At 35.1% G+C, this 23,396-nt stretch overlaps 1 protein-coding gene across 1 annotated transcript in view; it reads right to left on the reverse strand.

Moving 5' to 3' along the window:
* p130CAS (Serine_rich_CAS and FAT-like_CAS_C domain-containing protein p130CAS) overlaps positions 1-23,396 on the reverse strand; it is a 167,608-nt gene that overhangs the window by 67,772 nt on the left and 76,440 nt on the right. Inside the window, exon 2 of the mRNA XM_076622248.1 lies at positions 3,443-3,592. Within this exon, the coding sequence (XP_076478363.1) occupies positions 3,443-3,592 (150 nt within the window). The remainder of the gene's footprint in view (positions 1-3,442; positions 3,593-23,396) is intronic.

Here is a 23,396-nt window from a genome sequence, read left to right on the forward strand (position 1 = left end):
AATAATAGATACTAACGATACTCGATTTTCTTTTTTCAAAAATAATACAATTAATAAATTTGTAAATCTATCTATCTATCTATCTATCTATCTACCTACTTACAAAATAAACGAATTTATCTCCAAATTTAAAACAGTTCATATAGCAACACATAGAGACAATAACGCAAGACAGGGTTCGTATAACACAAATTATCGATACATTACACTGTACTACTTATTCTTATGAACGAAATGAATCGCAAAGCCTTGAAAAGCGATCGAACGAATTTCCCTGAAAAATTAACTTAAAAAGCTTCCACGAAAAAAATCACCCTCGAACCTGATCCAACTCTTTCACGAAAAAGAATACGGCGCACAAGAGAATTTAACTCGGCGCACAAAAAATTCCAGTCGAACTTCCTTCCTTCTAACAATGTTCCGATAAATCCATCTTGTGACAAGTTACGACCGGTAAGAACCGACCTCGCTTAACCATCATCGTTTCTCCGCATTCCAAGAGCATCCAGCGTGTTGTCCGAACAGACATGACGTGTACTGCTGCTACGATGTAGGGATAGGTTTCAGAATATCATAGATAAGCATGGCAAGAAGATTGCCGTAGGTCGTGGAACCGCCAGACATCGCATCGTTTCGAAATTTTTCGAACAGATGTCGAACGCGGAAACGATTCTAGTTGGATCGCACTTTCGAGCTCGTTCCTACGGCTCTCCTCTCTCTCTCTCTCTGTCTCTCTTTCTATCTCTTCTCCTAAAGTTGTAGATGAAGATCTTAGATCAGAGGCTGTAACGGTGCGGCCTAACGTCCCATTTCCGCGATAATAATGCCGTGTCATGTGCTAAGAGAAGAGGAGAGAAAGAAAGGAACAACGTCTTTGTCCAGATAAACGAGTCTAGTCGCATCGAGCGGCATAGCTCTTTCATTTGAGTTGCGACGTCGTTCATGCGACACTTGCATTGTCAATACATTGACTGCTAGGCTAATGTTATATGCATTTTGTCCTGACATGGGGAGAGGGGGGGGGGGCGGAGGATAATAAATTGGAGTATGTTACACCATAGTATTTAACTATTAAATTATTACAACGTATTTGCGCACCTTTTTCTGCCAATGTTATCCGTCATTTACATTCTTGAGCAGTTTTTGATCCGTGAAATTTATCCTATTTTAATCGTTTTGGAGAATTTACTAAGAAAAACGTGAGTCACCGATGACCATCGTGGTAGTCAAGTTATTAATCTGCTCGTTTAACCTGTTAATCTTCGACTGTTAAGGGGAGGACGAGTTGACTCGTCAATTGAATTGTCCATCTCTTGAATAAACTTCTTTATTTAGGAATCTCTCGTTCTTTACGTGCTATGTCGTTCGTTTTGAAAATAAATTGTACTATATGCAAGTTTGTAGAGACTGAAACGGATCTAATCGAGGTATGTCTTTATTCATATTTAACTCTGTGATTGTGTGAAAGCTTTCGATAGGATACAAATCGCAAGCCGAAGTGAACGATACTAAATGAAATATATAACATACTTTTAATGGATTTATTTGCTATTACGAATTGTATATGTCTTAATTATAAGCGCCTTGGAATTATAAAACACCATGATCGATCTAGATCTGAGAAAATATTGAAAGAATCAGTATATTGGGTTTGTTCAGGATATCGATCTAGTACAACTACAAGATAAAAATGAGCAATAGCTGTTTGTAAAGTTATAGAAAAGTTATCAATTAATAATTACGCGTTGCTATAAAATCCTGATCAGAATTGAAAAAATGTAATATCAAACTTAATACGAGAAGTCAGAATCCAAAAAGTCTGTTCACTATCTGTATTTGACTTACAATTCGTTGAAACATTTAATAACTAAATAGATAAAACAGAAATTCAATTTACATATACGTAATCAACCAGGTCACTGTTATTGAATATACAATTCCTTCGTAGCGAAACATTTGAAATCAGATGCAAAAGATCATTCTCAAAGATTTTAATAATTTCCTAACAACCTATTCCCTATTAACACTCACCTAACTTCTGTTAAGTGTTCTAAAGATTATACAATTTTTCCTTTTTTTTTATTATTTAATTTGTACTTTAGAATTTGTCCAGCTTTGCATTTGGCAAAGCTTATAAATTATACATATCCTTTATAAACGATATATATATTCTATTATCGTGGAGTGTATACATTTAAAATTAGATATCGCCTGGAAATTAAGTATCCACAACGTATCGTGAATGACGTTGCGTCGCCTGATATATCATCGGTGAATGCAAAGAGAATAAATAATATTCTGATGGCGCCCATACTCTGGCTTGTGTGTTTCTTGTCTAGAACAGCTGATAATGTCTGTCGGACATTGATAGAGCCACCGAGAGGCTTTCACGAGCGAACACATGTGATCTCGATGAACGCGGACGTTTACGTAAGTGGCTGTTCGATCGTCAACTAGGGCAATTGCGAAATCTTTTAAGGATCAGAGTGGGAAGCTGGTTAAAGAGAGCTTCGATGATGGACGATGGTTGAAGCTTTCTATTTAGCTATATGAGAATGTATGCTGGCTATTGTATGCAGATAGAGACTTAGGCAAATGTGGAACTTTGATGCTGTATCGATTGACAAAGAGTTGTTTTACCGAATAGCTTGCTGGGAAGCTAGTAGGCAAAATGATAATCGAAGATTAATTAAAGATGAAATGATAATTAACTTGAAGATTTCAAGAGACGCGTGGGAATTGTTTACAAGTGAAACGTTCGCTTCTGAAGATCGATGTGTAAAAGACTGTTTTATAGATTGCAATTTCTTTCCCGAGAAAGATTATATACCTTTCGAATTAGTTTTGATACCTTTATTTGTATTAGGTTGTCTGAAAAGTTCCTTTCGTTTTATGAGGAAATAATAGACGCATAACATTTTTTGTTTTATATTATTTTGTCGAATTACGTACGATCCATTTTATTCTGTTGAGATAAACATTTCACAGACTTGGTTTCACGTTTGCATGAAGGTGCGTTGTTATAAAAAAAACACGTTTGAGAAAGAAAAACACTTTCCGGACAACTTAATAGTTTCGTAACAACTTAATTTCTTTTGACACACAATATTCATAAAAAAAGCAATTTCGTATAGCATCAAAGATCCAACACACCCTCGCAAGAATTCTTCTTTTATAATCAAACCGTAACGTCAACGTATGATATTTAAACATTTATCCAAAATCTTAATGAACTTCCATTTCTCTAAGGAATTTCACGTTATACGAGGTAATTACACGGTTAATTAATTAATAACACTAAGTTATTTACGCAACGAGACTCGACTGTAAGACTAGTCCCGCCGTATTTTTTTACGTAAAATACTGTAGCCGAGTAAAATATAATCAGCTTTCTTGTTGAAAAGTAAAAAAGACGGAAAGTTCCGTTAAAGAAGGTAATTACCTGTCTACCTCGCAGAGCGCACAGCCACCATCCCTCGAGGCCAGCGGTGTTTTGTTCCAGGACAGTAAGAACATCGCCCTTTCGAAAAGCAAGCTCGTCCGGAGCTTCCGCGATATTGTCGTACAGGGCACGCGCTTTCACACATTTTTGCTGCAAAAGAAATACAAAATTTATGCACTACCGTTCATACTGTAAATCTTCATAGTTGACACTTATTATTATTATTATTATTGTCATTATCATTCTTATCATTGCTGTCATTGTCATTGTCATTGTCATTGCCATTGTCATTCTTATCATTGGTGTTATTGTTATTGTTATTGTCATTCTTATCATTGGTGTTATTGTTATTGTTGTTGTTGTTGTTGTTGTTATTGTTGTTATTGTTATTGTTATTGTTATTGTTATTGTTATTGTTATTGTTATTGTTATTGTTATTGTTATTGTTATTGTTATTGTTATTGTTATTGTTATTGTTATTGTTATTGTTATTGTTATTGTTATTGTTATTGTTATTGTTATTGTTATTGTTATTGTTATTGTTATTGTTATTGTTATTGTTATTGTTATTGTTATTGTTATTGTTATTGTTATTGTTATTGTTATTGTTATTGTTATTGTTATTGTTATTGTTATTGTTATTGTTATTGTTATTGTTATTGTTATTGTTATTGTTATTGTTATTGTTATTGTTATTGTTATTGTTATTGTTATTGTTATTGTTATTGTTATTGTTATTGTTATTGTTATTGTTATTGTTATTGTTATTGTTATTGTTATTGTTATTGTTATTGTTATTGTTATTGTTATTGTTATTGTTATTGTTATTGTTATTGTTATTGTTATTGTTATTGTTATTGTTATTGTTATTGTTATTGTTATTGTTATGCGAACCAAATATACATAGCTGTTCTGAGACTTTTGAGCAAAGAATGTATGCATAATTGAATCGTCAAATCGTGGCCTACAAGAAGATGATGTAATTTTACTAGAGAAATTGTCTGTTGTCGAACATTTGATCGGTCAGTTGTTCCCCAGTAAAGCGTATTTTATATGAGTTACATGTAAAGTTTGTAACGAAGATAGGTTTCGCATCTTCCCTTAAAGACGTGATACGTAATTTGTATAGATTGTTGCTGAACTCTTTGGCGATAAAAATGCTTCTTCCTTCGAACGAGGCTGTATATAGAAGCACTGGAAGAAGATGTTAACCTTTCACCTTCGACATACGCAACACTGTACTTTAACAAATTACTAACTAATTAAGTAATAAATGTTTTCATTTTAATCCTGATTTTAATGCACTACATATTTTTCGCTAAAGTGTCAGAAGAACTATGTTTCTATCGTTAATAACAGATCAAAAAGGAATTTCTACAGCGTTCAAATAATCATCGGTGCTGAAAGAATTAATAACAACAGTGGAACATTCAAGTGTGACAAAAAAAAAAAAAAGAAGGAAAAGTAACATGCTAAATAGATAGAAGAAAATCAGAAGATAATCAAAAATATGTAACAATAAATTAGAGATTGATTGATACAAATTTCAGATAAAACGATCGATTTGATTTTCTTTGAAAGAATAAAAACGACGCAAACTTGCCTATCAACATTCACAGAATTAGCGACCAACAAGCCACGTCTCCTCTCAGAGATTGCAGGCACGTACAAAGCGAGCTCGTCCTTCTAATCAATTGAATCCCATAAAATCCTAGCCGTTTCTGCAACTCGAGCGGCTATTTCGGGAAGCAAAATGTCGCTACGAGATAGAACGAACGTTTCAAACGAAACGGAGGCAAACAATGAACGTGGCTCGCTTACGAGGAAAACCGCCGCCTCGTGTTTCACTGAGGCTTCAAGTGAGTTCAATTAAAGTGCCTCCGTGCTATGACAACGGGATCCTCGCCATCCATTTTTCAGGGCAAACAATGATGTCATGCCGCGACTTTGACGAATGTCGCCGAGGAAACGTGGCGCCTTGATGATCTTAGCCTAAATTAACGAGCGCGTCACACTATCGGCGTGGTTGAACCGTGAACGACCCCGTTTCCTCATCAATGAAAAAAATACGTTTTGTACGTACCGTGTGTTCTATCAAATGTTTATTGTTCTTCGTCGAACACATTGTGTATTCGCGATATGTAAAGAGCTTTATAATTTTTTGAAACTAGGAATCCGAGATTTGTAACGGTAAACGTGTAAATAAGGAAACATTTGTTCGCGGGATTCAGCTACGTATATTACGAAATGAGTTTTAATTAAAACTTTCAGAATGGCCTCCAAATTTTTATTTCGAACAGTAACTGCAAATTGAAATAAATTGTATTTTTGATATAAAAACTTGTCTTTATTTATACGCTTGCCATTGGACGATAGATTTTGTACAATGGGAATAAGTTAAAACAGGCAAAAATTGTTCAACTGTATTTCGAAATTTTTTGACTCTGAATGTAAAACACTATTTTTATCGGTAGAAAAGTTGGTTTTGCAAAATTACAAAATTTAGAATGGAATAGAGCTGTTCGATCATATCACGAAATTTTGTTCTGGATATGCAAATCTATCGATATTTTTACATTCAGATGAACGAAAAAGTGCAAAAAACTTTAAAACGAATGAGAATACTTCAGTTACACATGCAACGAAATTTCTTGCTTTATGTTATTGTATTCTACCGCAATATGATTTTTTTCCACAGAGCGTGAACGTTTCGATCATACACATATTATAAAAATTCCGTTTTTGCACCATTTTCTGCTATTTACTTTATTTTCTGCTTTCATTTATTCCACGTTTTGTTGCTTAACGTACGTGAAAAATCACTGGTAAACTCAAGTGATTATAATTAGTCGGTTAAATATTAAGAAACAATTTATTGCCAGTGATGCGAGTAACGAGTAATTGCTATCACAAAAAATTGTATAACGTATCGTTATTACGATTCAATGGAGAATTTAATAAACTGCTAATTATACGGTAAAAGCTGGAATCTACAATTTGCTGTTTCTACAAAGTAATTGGATATTATCGTGTGGCAGATAAATTAATGATACGATAACGATATGTTATAAGGAAAAATGAGCATTAAAAGCTTCAACTTTTTACGATTATCTACGTTTGCCTTTGACAATTTTTGAAACAGCAATTGAATAATGGAAGCTGAATGACAGTTTGTCGGAATGATCAAAGTTCCTTTCAACCGAATTAACGGAAACCGTTGGAACGTTTTCAAAGCTTAATCCTCAATTACCTTGAAACATTCTCGGTTGAAGTTCAGAAAGCAACCTATGACATTTTAGTGTTCAAATAATTCAATGCTTTTCCGACTATATAAAATTGAAGAAAAAAGACTTTAATTTTCCATCATTGAAATAATAAACATTCGAGTATTTATTTCCATATAATGTAAATCAAATTTTTAGAAATAAAATGAGGCAAATTAAATGAAAATATAGCTACGACATATAAAAACTATTTTCCATTATTTACTGTCAAATTTCTATTTCGTCCTCTTTGTCAACGAATACTTTGCTCGAAGGAATTTAATTCAGAGAATTTCATTATGAAACAACAATGCAATCATTCGACTGTAATTCGCCAATTCTTCAAGACGCTACCTTTTATCTTCAACAAGAGAAGTAAAAGTAAAATCCATTAATTATTGCCCGTTCTTAATTACTGCATTCTGCAGCGTACTCTTAGAGGTATGCCGATAATTAGCCCGCAGTTTCGTCACCTTAATTAATCATGAATTAAACGATGACATTTCCGCAATGTAGATCGTGCGAGCCACGAAGACGATCGAAAGCGTAGCCAAAGGTTTTAATCAAGAAGTAATTAGTAGAAACCGCTACGTGAGTAACTGCCATGCACGAGTGATCAAACGTGATTGGAAATTAATCTCGAATTAGAGAAATTAATTTCCCTTCTAATTCAGCTTTAAATGTCTCTTGATCGGTCACTTTGACATTCAATTACGAAACTAAGATTTACACCGAAATTAATATATTGGATGTCGCTATCATATTTATTGCTTTATTGTGATATAACTATATTTCAAAATCATCTCGAATTCGTTGAGTTATTCGACACTTTATATATGTATATGTGATTCTTTTTAATTCACCTTTAGATAAAATTCAAATTATTATTTTAGCTGAAATAAATTTCACTGACGAAGATACATCTTCCAGGTACACTAACACAATATAGAGATTAGCTATGAGTCTGCTAACTCTTTTTAAAACTCGTTTTAAAATCTACTAAATATTTTAAGGAAACTAAAACACCAGTAACTCACTATAAGGGAGCAAGCAAGGAAGTATGTGATAAAAAATCTCAATTTTGAATTTTTTAATGAAACATAATTGCTTCGGTAAATCTCATCGTCAAAGAAATATTAATTTCGCGAGTGTATTTCATTTATCCATGAAATTAAAGACAAGTAAATTTTATTTCGAATCGTGAACAAATATATTACGCTATCGCATTCAGAACTGATCTCTAAATCTTTCTTCAATGTTCCAGAATCATTAAACGTTACGAAAAACAAATATACTCAGTCACTAAGTACTTTCCATACATCAACCGATAATGATATTAATATTCTCCTACATACATCGTCTAAAACCAGGCTAACGATTCAATGACTCAATTTCATCAACTCTCCCCTACATTATCAATGTGCAACGCAACAAGTGACATATGACGTTCAAGTAATTGAAATTCCACTCTCACATACTCTAAAACTTTCTCTGTTAATTAATATCCTGGCGAATATTTCAAGTTCACTGTAGCCAGCGTATGATCCACACGTCGATCCTATTTTAAGGAGGATCGAGCCGTGGCGAACTCGACGTTAAGTCGCCGAAGAATGCAGTTTAGTCCCATAAAAGGATGCTGGGATGCCAACGCATGTCAGGCTAGTCTGGCAGGTACACGCAGGTACTCACGACCTTTCGAACTGACAGCTTTCGGTTCTCAACGGTTAAAACGATACAAACCGGGTCATCGAGCGACTTCCGCAATACGAATAATTATATGCGACGAGCGAGCATAATTAGGCTTTCCATGTATTTTCGCGTAATAAATTTTAGAATTTGCGTAATAAATTTGGAATTCTATTTTACAAATAATTTTTATAATCTTGTAGGTTACGAGTTAATAATTGAGGAAAAGGGATCAACAAATAGCTTTTAATTGAATCGCTTCTAAATACTTTTGAAAGTTTTTCCTCCATTTAAACACGCCGTTATCTTCTTTGTGTTTAATTTTCTTCGAAAAGTTTTCTTCATATATATACCATTGTCAGTTTTATATTAATTTTGCGAGCAAAATATACATCATCTTCAAAATAATTGAAATCTCTTTATCGTTTTTCCATCTGGTAAATATTATTCCAGATATTCCAAATGTTTGAAGAATAAATTTCCCATTATGTGCGAAAATTGTATAGGTTTTGAAATTTCACTGTCGATTCTGTTTACCACATTCTTCGATATTTCAACCCTTCGATTATACGAGCTTTCGTTTCAAGCTTTATTTCCCTGTACAGAAAACAAAATGTCAAATAATATAATTACTTTTTTGATTAAAAACAAACAAAAAAGGGTATAAAATATTCGAGATAAATTCGCCAATAATTGTACGAACAGTTTTTATTCGAAAATATAAAGACACTTTTATTGGCCGACTGCAACATCATTCGAGGTATTTGTTACATCTCGAAATTAGCATTGTTGGAAGCGGAAATGCAGTTGATGGAATTGTTAATGTTATTTGATTGTTTGAGCGGTAGCGTGAAATTAATGGTTTCGTGTAATTACATTTGAGATCTTTGTGCCGTGAACCATAGTGCGCTTATGACATCATTGCAATGGAATATTCCTTACGGGGATTCACGTTAAACCCCTTGGTAAGTGGGACTCTAACTTGACGGAGATAAGTGTAATTGGTGTAATTTAAGGTGCACGCTTAAAACGTTTCTCTCCTTTGTTATGCCAGGTCAGTTTGTGGCTATGCTTTCAACGAGGCCCCTCGTGATTGCTACGTTTATGTTAATTAAAAACAAGATATTATCTTGGCAACATCTTCGGTGGTTCATTGACATCGTTTGGGAATTGCGAGAAAGGAATGAAGAGAATCACGCGATAAAAAGCTGTTAAGTATTGTTTAAAAGTATCTTATCAATTAATACGATTTACCGTGTTACTCGGTTAATTAACAATCTCAATATATTCCGTGTCGTTCGTTTTTTAAATAGAAAGAACAAATTACGGATTTTAAAACGCATGGATATATTTTTGCGTTACAAACACTTTATAATGATCAAGTTTTGCACGTGTGAAAAGCTAACAAACGAGAATACATACATACGAGAAAATTGGGAAATAGCTGTACACGCAAGTAACATGCAAAAGAATTCAATTTCAAAAATAATTCTTTAAACTTGCTTCACGCGCACAAGCAAGTGAAAAGAGAAAAAATATCGAGTTTTGTTGCTCTAGAGGTGGAATTTTATTTGTGACCTTTGGAACTCCTCGCTTTGATACGAAATGCAGAAATCAATAATCGCAATGGACAGATTGCTTCGTAGCAATACGATGATATAGCAGTGAAACGCAATAGTATAATAGTAGCAGACAGACTGGTCAACTCTGTGTATTTATACAAGATCTAAGTACGTAAAAATATATAAAATTTCCAAAGTACAATTTTTGTTATAACATTCAGAGACCGAGACAAATCTCTGCTTATCGTTAGCAGAGACTCTACTTCTTTATTTGTTTATAAAAATATGAATTTCACAAGATTTGAGAATTTCATTTTGAACAGACGAATAAAACAAGATTTAAAAAATATATATGCGTGAAATAAATACGTTACTTTTAATAACTGTAACTTACTAATCCATTAACTCAACTAACTTAGCTAACAATAAAAATTAGAGACTATAATAAATACTTTATCTTCCATTCAGATGACACGTAAAGAAAAAAAACAGAAAAAACAAGAATCTACAGCAACATCCGATTTTCCACGCACAAAGAATTACAATCAGAAACTGCAAGCTTCAATCAACTTCAGGTTCTGCACAAACTACATAGAGGCAGTGACGCGACAGACGAAAGTTCGTCAGTTCCATTAACGGCGTGGCGCGTGTTCCAGCGTTGGCGGAGCATTAACCCGAAATAATCCCAGCGAATCACGTCGATCGGACGATGTAATTCGATTAAAATCCGCCCCACAGCGAGCGGCCCCCTATGCAGCATCATTGTATCTTCATAATGCAGCCTTTGTTAGCGAGCATACCTGTACCCGACACGGATGCACCTGCGCAAACATTTTCACGCGAGTCCTCGTGATAGCATCCACGACTGAGTCCGTGCTCTTGTGTTTCAAACGCACGCTCTTATGCATACTAATGTTTACGATCAAATCAAATTAATCAAAAATCGAGCAAAATAATTTCATCAATTTATAGTAACAAATAGGGAAATGCTACTAGAATATAGTATGCGAGTTAATAATAAGTTAATGAGTAAAAAGTGTGTTTGCTATCTTGTTGAATTAGCTGATTATAAAGTCCAGGATCATGATTACGAACTTGACCATTTACCAATAAAATATCGACTCAAATAACTGACGTAGTTAATACGTCAGTGTATTGAGTTTGAAGAAACTAATAATCAATGGAAAATAAAATCAACGATAATATTTAATACGAAGACTAAAAGAAAAACACCCCACTGATCTCACTAAAGAAATAAAATAGTCAAACTATGGTATCGAAGATGGTATCCCGAAGATGGTATCCTGCAAGGGGTAGCCATGCACATGTTATTTAGCAATTAAGTTAGAAAAATTCACCAAATGTCCAGCTGGACAAATTGTAAAGTACAAATTAAATAATAAAAAAAAATATTTAATACTATACGATAACGATAATATTTTAAGACTTCCACAAGCCGGATTGTCACGCTTAATAATATTAATCGTCACAGGGTTGTTCAAGGCTTTCATTCCAAACGGAATTTCTTTCCCACGTTTTGCAGCTAGTTTCTTCAGGGTCTAAAAGCACGTAACGAAAACTTTCTTTTACAGACCTTGGATAAACTATCTGTAACGTTAACAAAACGTCGAGAAGAAATTCCAGTTGGACACGTCTTGTACCCAAAAGCCTGGCACTACGTTCCGCACAACTATTCAATGACCATTCAATTTATGCTAAATATCCAAAAGGTATCCTAAAATCCTAATGCTTATAACCATCGGTATATACGTATATACGGATGAACGTGCACATGACGATGTATCGTTCGCTTGTATTATTGCTACATCGTTCTAACCGTTGTAGATTGCAACGTGTTATTCCAAACACGAGGTCGTCTTCCCTAACATTCCCATTAGGGGGACCACGGCCACGTCCTCCCAACGACCATTGTGCGATGGCTCCTGGACAATCTCCATGCGAAGGATGAAATTATTCGCTGCTCCATGGCGGCTGGTATGCGTCCAGGAAAATGGTTTAACCCCTCGGAGGGTCGTGTGAGCAAACACACAGTGCTTCGAAAAATTCTGCTAGTTGGAATTTTCTGTGTCTTTAGACGTTGAGTCGTGTGGGTTAAGTATGCAAGAAAGTCGTCATTCTTTACGTTCGTTTCGCTAATCTCGCTTGGTAAATGAAATTTTAATGGAGTTGTTTGATTCTGGGAATATTAAACGAAGTTGGTGTATAAAGAACAAAGACAAAAATAAGTCATATTTTTTTTTACTGTAGTAAGTAAATTGCGAATATTTATATATAGATATGTTAATCATTTGTCTCTTTAGAATTTGTAATTTAAATTGCAGAGATAATAGTTTTGCCAATGTTACGAAGTTTAAATTGGTGTCTCTCGTGTATTAAAATTAATTTATCTCTGTCAAAGAAGCTTGTTATACGGTACATGATGTAGGAGTATAATGAAACTTGTATTGACAGCAGCATATTGCATCAATGTTTCCTGAACCTCTTGCAGTCCTTGCGAGCTCAATATGTCTAGCCTTCAGAATGTTACCAATTTCGGATAATATATTAAAAGAGACGTTCCATCGTAATACAGTCTCGAGCTTATATGCAACGCTTTGCAATATTTTGTTGTACTTCGTATCAATAATAAGATACTGCGTGAAACATTGAAATAAGTGTGAACTATGCTCTAATACAAAATGTATGCATTGTGCAAAATATACAGCATAAAAATCGATTTTTGTAATCGTTATAGTGACGGAATATATTCAATTATTTTCAATATTGTTCGTCGAGATGAAACCAATCTTCTGATGGGATAATCAAAATTTGTCCTACTCGTTATGAAACAAAAATATTAGAAATTGATATTGAAAAATGATCATCATATTGGACGAAGAAAAACCAGCGATTTATTTAAATGATATTCTAGTCTGTAAATGAATATTCTAAAGTCAAGTTACAAGTAGAACTCTTCATCAACTTAGATTCGTCCATGCATTATCTCCTTCTTCTTATTTCGTTTCATACTTTTCCTTAAAATTTTCGCTATAGTCTATAGATATAGCTACGAGTTATAGTTGCTAGTTGAACTGCACCAGAATTCAATCGAGGAAATTTAATTAAATGTCGAAACGTATGTAAATGGGTGGGAAAGGCAGAAAACGATAGTACAATTTTTGTAATAAATGGAAGCAGAATATTGGAGAAATATTAGGCTGTTCTTGAAAATTACGAGGAGGAGTATAAATTATTCCATGGGCAGAATTAAAAATATGAATATTAACGAATTAAGCGAAATAAGTTTGAAGGGAAGTCTTCTGTTTTGCTCCATGTCCTGAATTTTGATTTATTAGGTCTCGAGTATATTTGCAAAGAATTCTTTTCAACTGGATGAAATTTTATGTTTAATTGCCTTGTGTCTTCGCTATTCTAACAATGCTATTTTAACATAAATTTTGAAAATAGACACTCGCACATCTGAGTGTTAATTTAACTCGTTCTTATCAAAAGAACCAACATCGGCGATTTATAGAACTCTATAAAATTAGACGAACGAGGTCATCTGAGAGATACCAGACGTTTTCTTCAAATAGCTCTATTTTATTAACAGAATGGAAGTCTCACAACAAACGATTCGAACAAATAATTAAACTTTGGTACTTTATCACAGCCTATTTACATTTGGACTACTCGTGTTCTACTTCACTCTTCGTGTATTTAGCTGTGATTAATAATAGAACTTATTCAGTATTTAGTAACAAACATTCGATATATTCTTTTAATTCAAAGTTTATTTAATCGTTGTTACTTAGTAAGTACATTAAATCTAAATTACTAGAAGATACACAAAATCATAATTTAAAGGTAAAATTAAGCAGGCAGACAGATGAGATATAAACAGCTCTTAAAATCCAGGCAAACATTTTTGATAGAATAAAATATACAAGACGTGTGTACCACATTGATAGTTCTTGCATTACGTAATTCATTACGTTTTAATAAACCGTAATTCAACGCCTATTGTATGCCTAAGATATGCTGTATACCAACTTTTTATCAAATACGTATATATTCGCAAGGAATATCTTATAATTTCTACATAGACTGATTTTCACATTGATTGCAAGTTTTACGATGGCCGTAGGAATTTCATTACAGCGTGAAAAAAATTTCAAAATGTTTCATATAGCGCATACGATATGCACATCAAAGTTTTCTATAATAATTGTTCAAATATTTCACGAGCCAAAGTATCGTCTATGCACGAGCCAGAAATATATTCAAAGCGACTCAAAACGTTTCACAGAGTATACCGCTGCCCATAGAACGTTGCATGGATGACGAACTAAATATTAGGATCGAAAGGTTTAATAAACCGATCCATTTAATGGACTACGCACCTGACTAAGTCCATGCAAAACGTCCAACACCGATGGAATTTAATATCCACGAGGAGGCAGCCACTGAAATTCCAGATCGATGAGAACGGCCATATTTTCGAATTGATCTACATTCCGATCGCTCTCTGAACAAATATTTATGCGACCAGAATACGTATATAGACAGAACGATACGCGTCTACTGGTGGAAAAGGTGTTTCGGCGGCTCTCTTAGGTCCACTACTAACGTTACGTACTCTCGTATATCTCGAATCTAAAGCGTGGGTCGATCCTAAGCCAATATTTTGACACGGGACCACCGTCATCTTTTCTTCGAGAGCTTGTACATTGACTAGGATTCAGTCATCTCGCGGTTTATGACATTAACATAAGTAGAGTGTATATATCGAACGACATACACGTGAGATGAGAAAAGGGGATAACGGAGCGGTAACTGAGTAACTTGAATAATAACGTTTTGGATAATTACTAGACTGCGGATTTTTATGCGTTTATGAGAAAATATGAGAGCGTAAAATTACACAAAATGCACATGATACAAAAAAAAAAAGAAAATATATAAAATATACAAAGTGTACTGTTTTGTGTAATATTGGGTTGGCAACTAAGTGATTGCGGATTTTGTCATTAGGTGGTACTGATAAAAAAAATATGAGATAAAATATGAAAGCGTAAAATTACACAGAATGCACATGATACAAAAAAAAAAAAGAAAATATATACAATATACAAAGTGTACTGTTTTATGTAATATTAAGTTGGCAACTACGTGATTACAGATTTTGTCATTAGGTGGTACTGATAAAAAAAATATGAGATAAAATATGAAAGCGTAAAATTACACAAAATGCACATGATACAAAAGAAATATATATATATGAAATATACAAAGTGTAATGCTTTGTGTAATATTGGGTTGGCAACTAAGTGATTGCGGATTTTGTCATTAGGTGGTATTAACAAAATCCGCAATCACTTAGTTGCCAACTCAATACGTAGTAGATAAAACAATTTCCTACCGAGGTTCTAGTTTCTTCGTTATATACCCAACGACGCGAATCTGCATACAAATTCGCAGTCTAGTAATTATAGTAGAACTTCGTTTAACTAAATTTGTTAGGGGATGAACAATTTATACGTATAATTGGACTTCGTAGATTTTCCTTACCACGTATTTATTATTTTTCGTTCGTATAAGAGGAGTTCTCGTTGAGATAAGTGAATTCAATCAGCAAAAATTCATTGATAAATAATCGAGTATTAATTGGTATTTCGTTCCACTAAATGGAATGCAGATAAATGGAGTTCTACTGTATATTATGTAGAAGATGACATATGTCATGGATTTCAATGATCTTGATATATGTTATAACGTCGATACTGTCGATACACGGATGCACATTAATGACAATTCAACGTATGGTCAGGATATCTTGTAACTAGTAATGAAGCGGAAACGGGATGATTCTACGCGATAAAATAAATTGAGGATGTAGAGAAGAATTTTTTCCTACGAGCTTTTCCTTTCCGAGAAAATTAGTTTTAAATATTTGTTCGGCTATGTTCCATCTAATTTCGTTCGATTTTTATTCGTCTTTCGAAGAAATAGGAAATATCGGATGATGTTTAAAACAAAGATTTATTTAACGTTTAATGAAACTGATTATCAGGATAAATTGTCATCGATACGAAGAACAGAATGAGAAACATTTTCGACAATTTATAAGCTAACAAACTTCACTGTATACTGTCAATATGCTATTTTACAGTGTATTCTGTTTCATCCAATGCGATAAATATAAGCAAAGATAGCGATCTATAGTCTTTAAATTGTATGAGTACCATGCAAGTATTCAAAGTCAATTTCCACGACAATACAACCTCGTATAAAAAATGTCTGTTCTACATTTTCAATTTATTTTGTCATCATTCTCATATTTTGTCGTCATGATTCTCTTGTACGATTGAACCACGAAAAATTATTAATGAAATTTTACAAATCAGCAGAGATAGTAAATTTCTTTGAACAAGAATAACAAGCCATTTTATAAATTGAAAATTATTTGCTTCTTCGATATAAAATTGAAAAATTGTACAACAGTAGTCTACAACCTATAATTTGTATCTTGTCAATTTGCCAATATCATCGTAAATTATTCCGCAAGTGGAACCCAATTGCATCTACCTGCCGCTAGTCACAAGTCATTCTGTGCATTGAATTGGTCCAATTATTTAGACAAATTGAAACAAAATCTCGTTATTTCTTCGACATGCCATATATATTGTTAAGAAACGAGTTTGTCGTTTGTTTTTCTTACTTTTACCTTGGTTCGATTTCATCGGCAAAATTATTTAGCGACTGTGTTCCATATGCAAATGTGTCTACAGCACGGTCGTCAGATTTTGTATTTTCCTTCTCGCGGAAAAATAAATCTCGGGACTTTACGAGGATAGAGAACCATAAATACGAGACGGAAACTCAGCTAAAACTAGACCAAACAACCGTGCCCCTAGTTATTTGTTCGGCTGGCTTTATATGGTAAATCACGCGAGGCTTTACTTTCGCGCGTTGTCCCTCGTTTTATGGATCATCTTTTCTCTCTATTCCAAGCAATATAGCACAACTATCCGGAAGATTTTTGCTTCCGTGAAAACATCAGAGAAACGGGTTTATTTGTTTATCGTCCATTGGCATACATATTTACAAATTTTACGTTGTCAGCTTTTTATTACATACGAGTATATGTAGTAGTATGTATTTGTGTAAAACGATACGAATGTTAAAATGTACTTTGCTTTTGACACCTTACGTATATTTTATTATTGTAGGTTTCTGCATAATCGTACTCGCCTTAAATGCACAAACATTTTCAATCTAGTTACTACCGTCGTATAAGGGCAGAATGAAAGAATTTGATTAAAATTTTTAAATTATTTCCCGATTGAATTCCTATTCTCCAATCACAAAAAAGAAACCAATAAAAAGATCGTTACATAATATCGTTAAAATTTTTTTCAAGATATTACACAACCCAGAAACTAGTATAAAAAGTCTCACGGTGGCTCGATAAATGTTTGTATTGAAATATCAATATACAAGAATAATTATTCAATTATCGTAGAAATCAATAAATAAGTAAATTCTAACAGTACCAACAACTTCATTTCCAGAAACGAGAAATCAGAATAAAATATCGTACAGGTGTTCGAGAAATATCTACCTCGAAATACCAATACTCTAAAACAATTATCTAATTATCTCACAAATAAGAAACACATAAACCTCTGGATATTACAAAAAAAATTCCTATCGTTTCGAAGACCAAAGCTGATAGAAGCTACGAGAAACGATTCTACAAGCGTTCCACGGATATTTATTTTGAAATGCCCACGCATGAAAGCAATTATTCGAGTATGTTACACATAAATTCCAAAGATGTCCACTCGAATAACCCCGACAAGTGAAACTACTTACGAAAGGAACTTACGGATGCTCGAGAAACACCAACAACGTAACGATGCGAAAAACGAGCGCGCGAGTAGCGTAACAAGTGCAAGCTAATTATTTCACGCTGTCGGCGAAAAGCGCATCGCCGGCGCGGTTCTCGAGCGCGGCACACCGGCGATAAGGCGGGTTCGCACGAGGGCGGCGCGCGATAAGCGCGCGGATTACACGCTGGATATTACGCGACGAATATTTTACCGCCGCTTTCCCGCTCGATTTCGTATGCAAAACGCCGGTTGCCCCCCGCTGTTAGAGCCGTTTGCTCGACCCATGGCAGCTCGTAGGCCAGGCAGGCTCGTCGTGACTCAGTTTCCGAAGTGTATTTGATCGAGAGGGCACACGTGCCGGATCTGGGGCTGCACAATGCTCCCGTGTCGACCGAGAAACTCGTTCAGAACCGTCCACGAGCTCGACGAACACGCGTTATTTCACCCTCCCTATAATAGGCGCAATTTCCCGTGTACAAAATACACGTGCGCGGTTTTATAAGGGGCTGCAAGAGTTTTCGCGACAAGGAGCCTGAATAAATTTGAGGGATGTAAATATTGACGCGCTCGTGCCACTGTTTTAGTCGTGTCTCTCGTCAGCTGTGTGAAAATTTTAGGATTATGCAACGGGGTTAAAGAAACGATAAAACATTGGTGGTGAGAATTGGGGTAGTTCGACGAGCAATTGGAAGAAATACAGCGATTCGTGGGCCAGAGAGTTTGATGTACCCAGTTTCTTGGGGGGTTTTTTCGAAGACGCGACAAGTGTGGAATTTGGAGATGGTCCGGCTTTGATTTGAAATTAAAATGTAAAACGTTTGCAGGAGATACTGACAGGAGTTTGATGGATCGGGGAAATTTTACTTTCATATCGCATGGCGGATACTTGTTGCGATTTGATATATTTATTTATGTAAAGCTGATCTGGTCGATAGATAAACAGTTGTGACGTTTTTCAAATTTCTATAAGAGACTATTACATTGTACAAATTTTTTAAACACGTTCGAATACGTAATATAGAAATATTGCGAATCTTCGAAAAAGAAAGTTAAATTTTTTCAGGGATGAAGTTTGTTGAGATCGAAGAGAGATAATTTTTTATCCTGTTTCTCTTGTTCTATCCTTCCAATGTAATTATTTAAAACATATTTGTAGATATTAAACGAGACACGTGACGTTGAAAAGTATTTTAAGAAAGAAATATTGAATAACACATACGTATATGATCACTGTATTCTTGATATCTTTTAGATTCGTGCACGAACTGAACAAAATTTCATTTTCCTTAACCTGCTCTAAATTCATCAGCTACTTTTCCTTTACAAGCGAAAATCAGCAACCGATTAAGACCGACAAATCGATCTAACATCGTCAAAAACCAATCTTCATCTGCATCAGCCAGAAATTCTTTAATCAATCTTTAATTAATCACACTTCAAATAATTCTTCTATACAAAATTACCCTGCCTCCACAAATAAACCAACAAACTATCTTGATACGCGTATTCCACGTTAAAACCACCCCTAAGTCACATCTTTAAAAATCCTCGCTGTTACAGCACCATAATCTCATCGAATACCCGGTATCAATATGGAAAGAAGGAAAACGAGAAGATCCCTTCGCTGCAGCCAATCCCAGGAGCCAATCGAGGGATCTTTAAACGACGTCTCATCCCAGAGTCACCCCCGTGCTCGCTAGGGTAGCGACACGGGACGCGTTTTCCTGGTAGCCGAGCGTGAGCTCGTAAAAATCTTCCCTTTTAATCTGCTTTTCGGTCCACAGCGACATCGACATCGACAAAGGTGGCCTGACGACGAAGAGCTGAGAGAGCTTGCGCACAAAGCAGGCCGCGCCGGTATCGTAATACCACAAAAGCCACACAGCCAGCTCGCGATAAGTAGCCTCATACCGATACAGATTCGTCGAGGCGTGTTTAACTACAGGGAGGGTTAAAATCGCTTTGCGACACGTGGCCGTTCACGGGGCAGAGCATCATCGCGAAACACAGCCCCTCTCGCCTTCGACTTCACCGGGCTGTTCGACCATTTTCGTTGTCATCGTGCGTCGTCTGAACGATCGGTCCTCCCCGTAATTAACGTCCCCTTCCCCATCCCTCTTTCAGCTTCCCGACAACCTCTAATTACGCTCTTCCGCGATGAGAGAGCCTTGGATAGAAGACTGATTAGAAATTGAGCCTCGAGAGCTTTTCCACCCCTTTCTTTGATAAGAGCACGGCCCAGCCACTTTCAACGCTTTACGATGGAAACTTTTTAGCATTTATTCGTCGTTATATACTTTGGTTTCCTTTTTCCAAGGGTTCGGGCAGGCGAAAGGTTTCCAGAGACGATCGAGAAAAAGATCGATGTTAACTTTTGCTGGCTATATCGGATTTCCGAGATCGTGGAATCGAATGCTTTTTCTGATAAGGATTAAACTATTTTTAGGTACTCTATGTTGTTCTTATTTGTCTGCTTTCGTTTTATATCTATCTTATTTGTTTCTTCGGTGTTGATTCTTCAATTTTGCCGCTATTTAAATTTTGTATACGTATAAGAAAAGCGTAGGAGATTATTCGAGAGTAACGTAAAAGCTAATCAACGTATATTACACAATTTCCATCCCTTGTAGTTTGAAGTTTGAAATATCGATTTTATAGCTACGTGAAAGTAACTCTTTGTGAAACTTTTAATAGAAACTCTTTGATACAATATACTTAAAAGTGCGAAAAAGTAAGAACTTCGTACTTATCATACAGAAATATCGCAAGCTTATTCGATCTTTCTTAGTAAAACGAAAATCGCATATCGCGTCCAAAGATATAAATTACGCCATGTATAAACCCAAAGACTTCGATAAACTTTAAACTATTCGATGGAATACCACGTAAAGGAACAAAATCTGCGTGTCCAATGAACCGTGCAAACGCACATTACTATGCCACTTCAGATAGCACTTTCTAGCATCTCATCCTACACACTTAAACACGCTTATACAACGCTATTCGCGAGTGTCACTATGTCACTATTACTTTTGCATCCGCTACTCGGGCGCCGATACACGCTCGATATACAAGGTGTCCCAAGTTTTTCTGAAAATATGATACCAGACGAGGGCTAAAACCTGATCAATTTTCGCTAAAATTGTCTACAAGTGAAAATAAAATGGCGCGATATCTAATGGCCTTTCCCACCTGACATTGACGCTATAACTATCAACCTGTAATGTATATTTAAATATATTAATCACATCGGTTATAATTCAAACTATACTACGAACATAAATAACGTAGAAATCATTTGTCTGTCCCAATAAAAATTAATATTAATTCTACCACAAGCATTTGTATACTTTTAGTAAGTGTAAAAACAAAAACATCCGAAGCCGTCTCTTGGCTAGGTATACTCTTCCATATTTCATGCAATATAAATGAAACGAAAGCGAAAGGACATTATATATTTCTATCTTTTACCTATTTCTCTTAATCGTTCCCTTTCCTACTTCTGTATTAGGTTGTTTCTTCCGAAAAGTTTCTTTCGTTTCAAAAGGTGATAATAGCTGAACAACAATTTCTGTATTATATTATTTTATTGAATTACGTATGATCCGTATTACGTATGACGATAAACTAATATAAAAGAAAAAGCATTGCGCGTCTATTATTTCCTTATAAGACGAAAGACGCTTCTCGGACAATCTAATATTTCTATTTTATTCGTCTTTTGGCATTTGATTTTTCAATTTCCCTCGTATTAATCGAATCACTGTATCAAACGAAAAATTCATCCAGTCCGTTGAAATTTATATTCGCTTCATTGTTGCGATAACTTTCCAACGAATCGTTAAAATCGTCAATTTCCCTCCTAATAAAATACAAGCTTACGTTTATGTGAAATCTGTTTCTTATTCTCGTTCGCAGAATACTGCTATCATATTGTGGAAACAGATTAGCTACAAGGACACCCTATAGATATATAAATTTATTTCACCGTCTTCGCATCCGTCTTCGAGCCGAGTCCCGTTACGGCGATAGTTTCAAGTGGACTCTCGCAGAAGAGTGTACACGAGTGTCTGCAAGTCTGTAATCCAATTACAAGCAGGCTCGTAAGCTGCTCCGTGTAGTCCGAGAATCGTATAAGTGCTGTTTGCGCGTAACGTTGAAGCTAACGCATCGATAGGATGAGAGAGAAAGAAAGTGAGTGAGAGAGAGAGAGAGAGAGAGAGAGAGAGGGCGACGAATAATAGGATCGAACTAATCACTTGTAAAGTCGTCCGGAGAGGATTTGTCGTGCTTGCCGATTTTTTTCGTGATTCAAGCGCCGTAAAATCCACCATCCAGCGAAAACCAATCGAACGTCTGGATTAAGCGTACGCTCGATTAATTTAAATACCGCAAAATTGATCCACGTTTTATACTAAATCGCGTACACTGGATATGTATATAAAATAAGCAAACAGATCGTTAGAGAAGAAGATCTCATTCTGATTCGCGTGATATGTCATTTTGATCGTTGCATAAAGATAGATATTCTGTATTTGCAAAGATATTTTCGTTTTTAGCGAGAGAAATTAAAAAGCGTATTTTTCAGTCGAATGTTTTGCACGAATTGTTTCGTTAAAGACGAGTGCGTTTGTCATATCAGTAGTTCGCTGACCAGAAGCATAATTTTGAAAATAAATTCCTATACGCGTCATTTTTTGATAAATTTATTAAAGGGCCAGCCCTTTATCAATTCGTAAAATATTCAAAATCACGTGCAGATTATTAAAATCGGGAATTATTATTTTCATAAACGATAAATATTATTGCAATACTTGTTATTCGATATGAATAATAAACGATACGTAGCACGTGGTATTATTCCCATAAACTGTAAAAGGTAAAATACTTGTTATAACACGCAATAGACGCAAGAAAATTTAAGTCCTACCTTTTTCATAAAAATATCGAAATATTTCAAAGAAAACTATCTATTTACGTCTTACTTTCTTTTCACCGTCTAGTCATTACGTGTTTTGCACCTTTCCTCGCACTTCTTTTCTTCGATTAACGTTAACACCGATTACCAATCCTATGTAAAATAATCACACTGCAATGCGCAAGCATAACGTACGATGAATGTGCGTGGAAAATAATAGCACGGAATAACGTAGAGCAAAAATAGTAGAACGTACAAATAATAAACAGAGCTTCCTTGTACGTATGTTCTAAAATCCTCGTATCGATATCTCCATTAATTTAAAAGACACAATGCGGTAAATGATACAAAGAGAGACTTTGATACACTCGTTTCTCCTCCATTCCCATAAATTCCAGCCAACGGGCTCACGAGCGCGCACGCGATAATTCAATTCCACAGAAATCGAACAACGATTCACTTTGATAATTACAGACGTTACGAAAGAGCACGTCGAACATGACAGGGGAATGGAAGGTAGCAAGTCGAAAGGCTGTTCGTCAAAATGTGGCTGCACCAGGGGGCAAGTTATATTTCACGTAAAGATGCGTTTCTGACAGAATTAATTAGAGCGGGACCGCACGCTGCGTA

The sequence above is a fragment of the Bombus vancouverensis genome, chromosome 1 (assembly GCF_051014615.1).
Source record: "Bombus vancouverensis nearcticus chromosome 1, iyBomVanc1_principal, whole genome shotgun sequence".
Taxonomy (NCBI): Eukaryota; Metazoa; Arthropoda; class Insecta; order Hymenoptera; family Apidae; genus Bombus; species Bombus vancouverensis.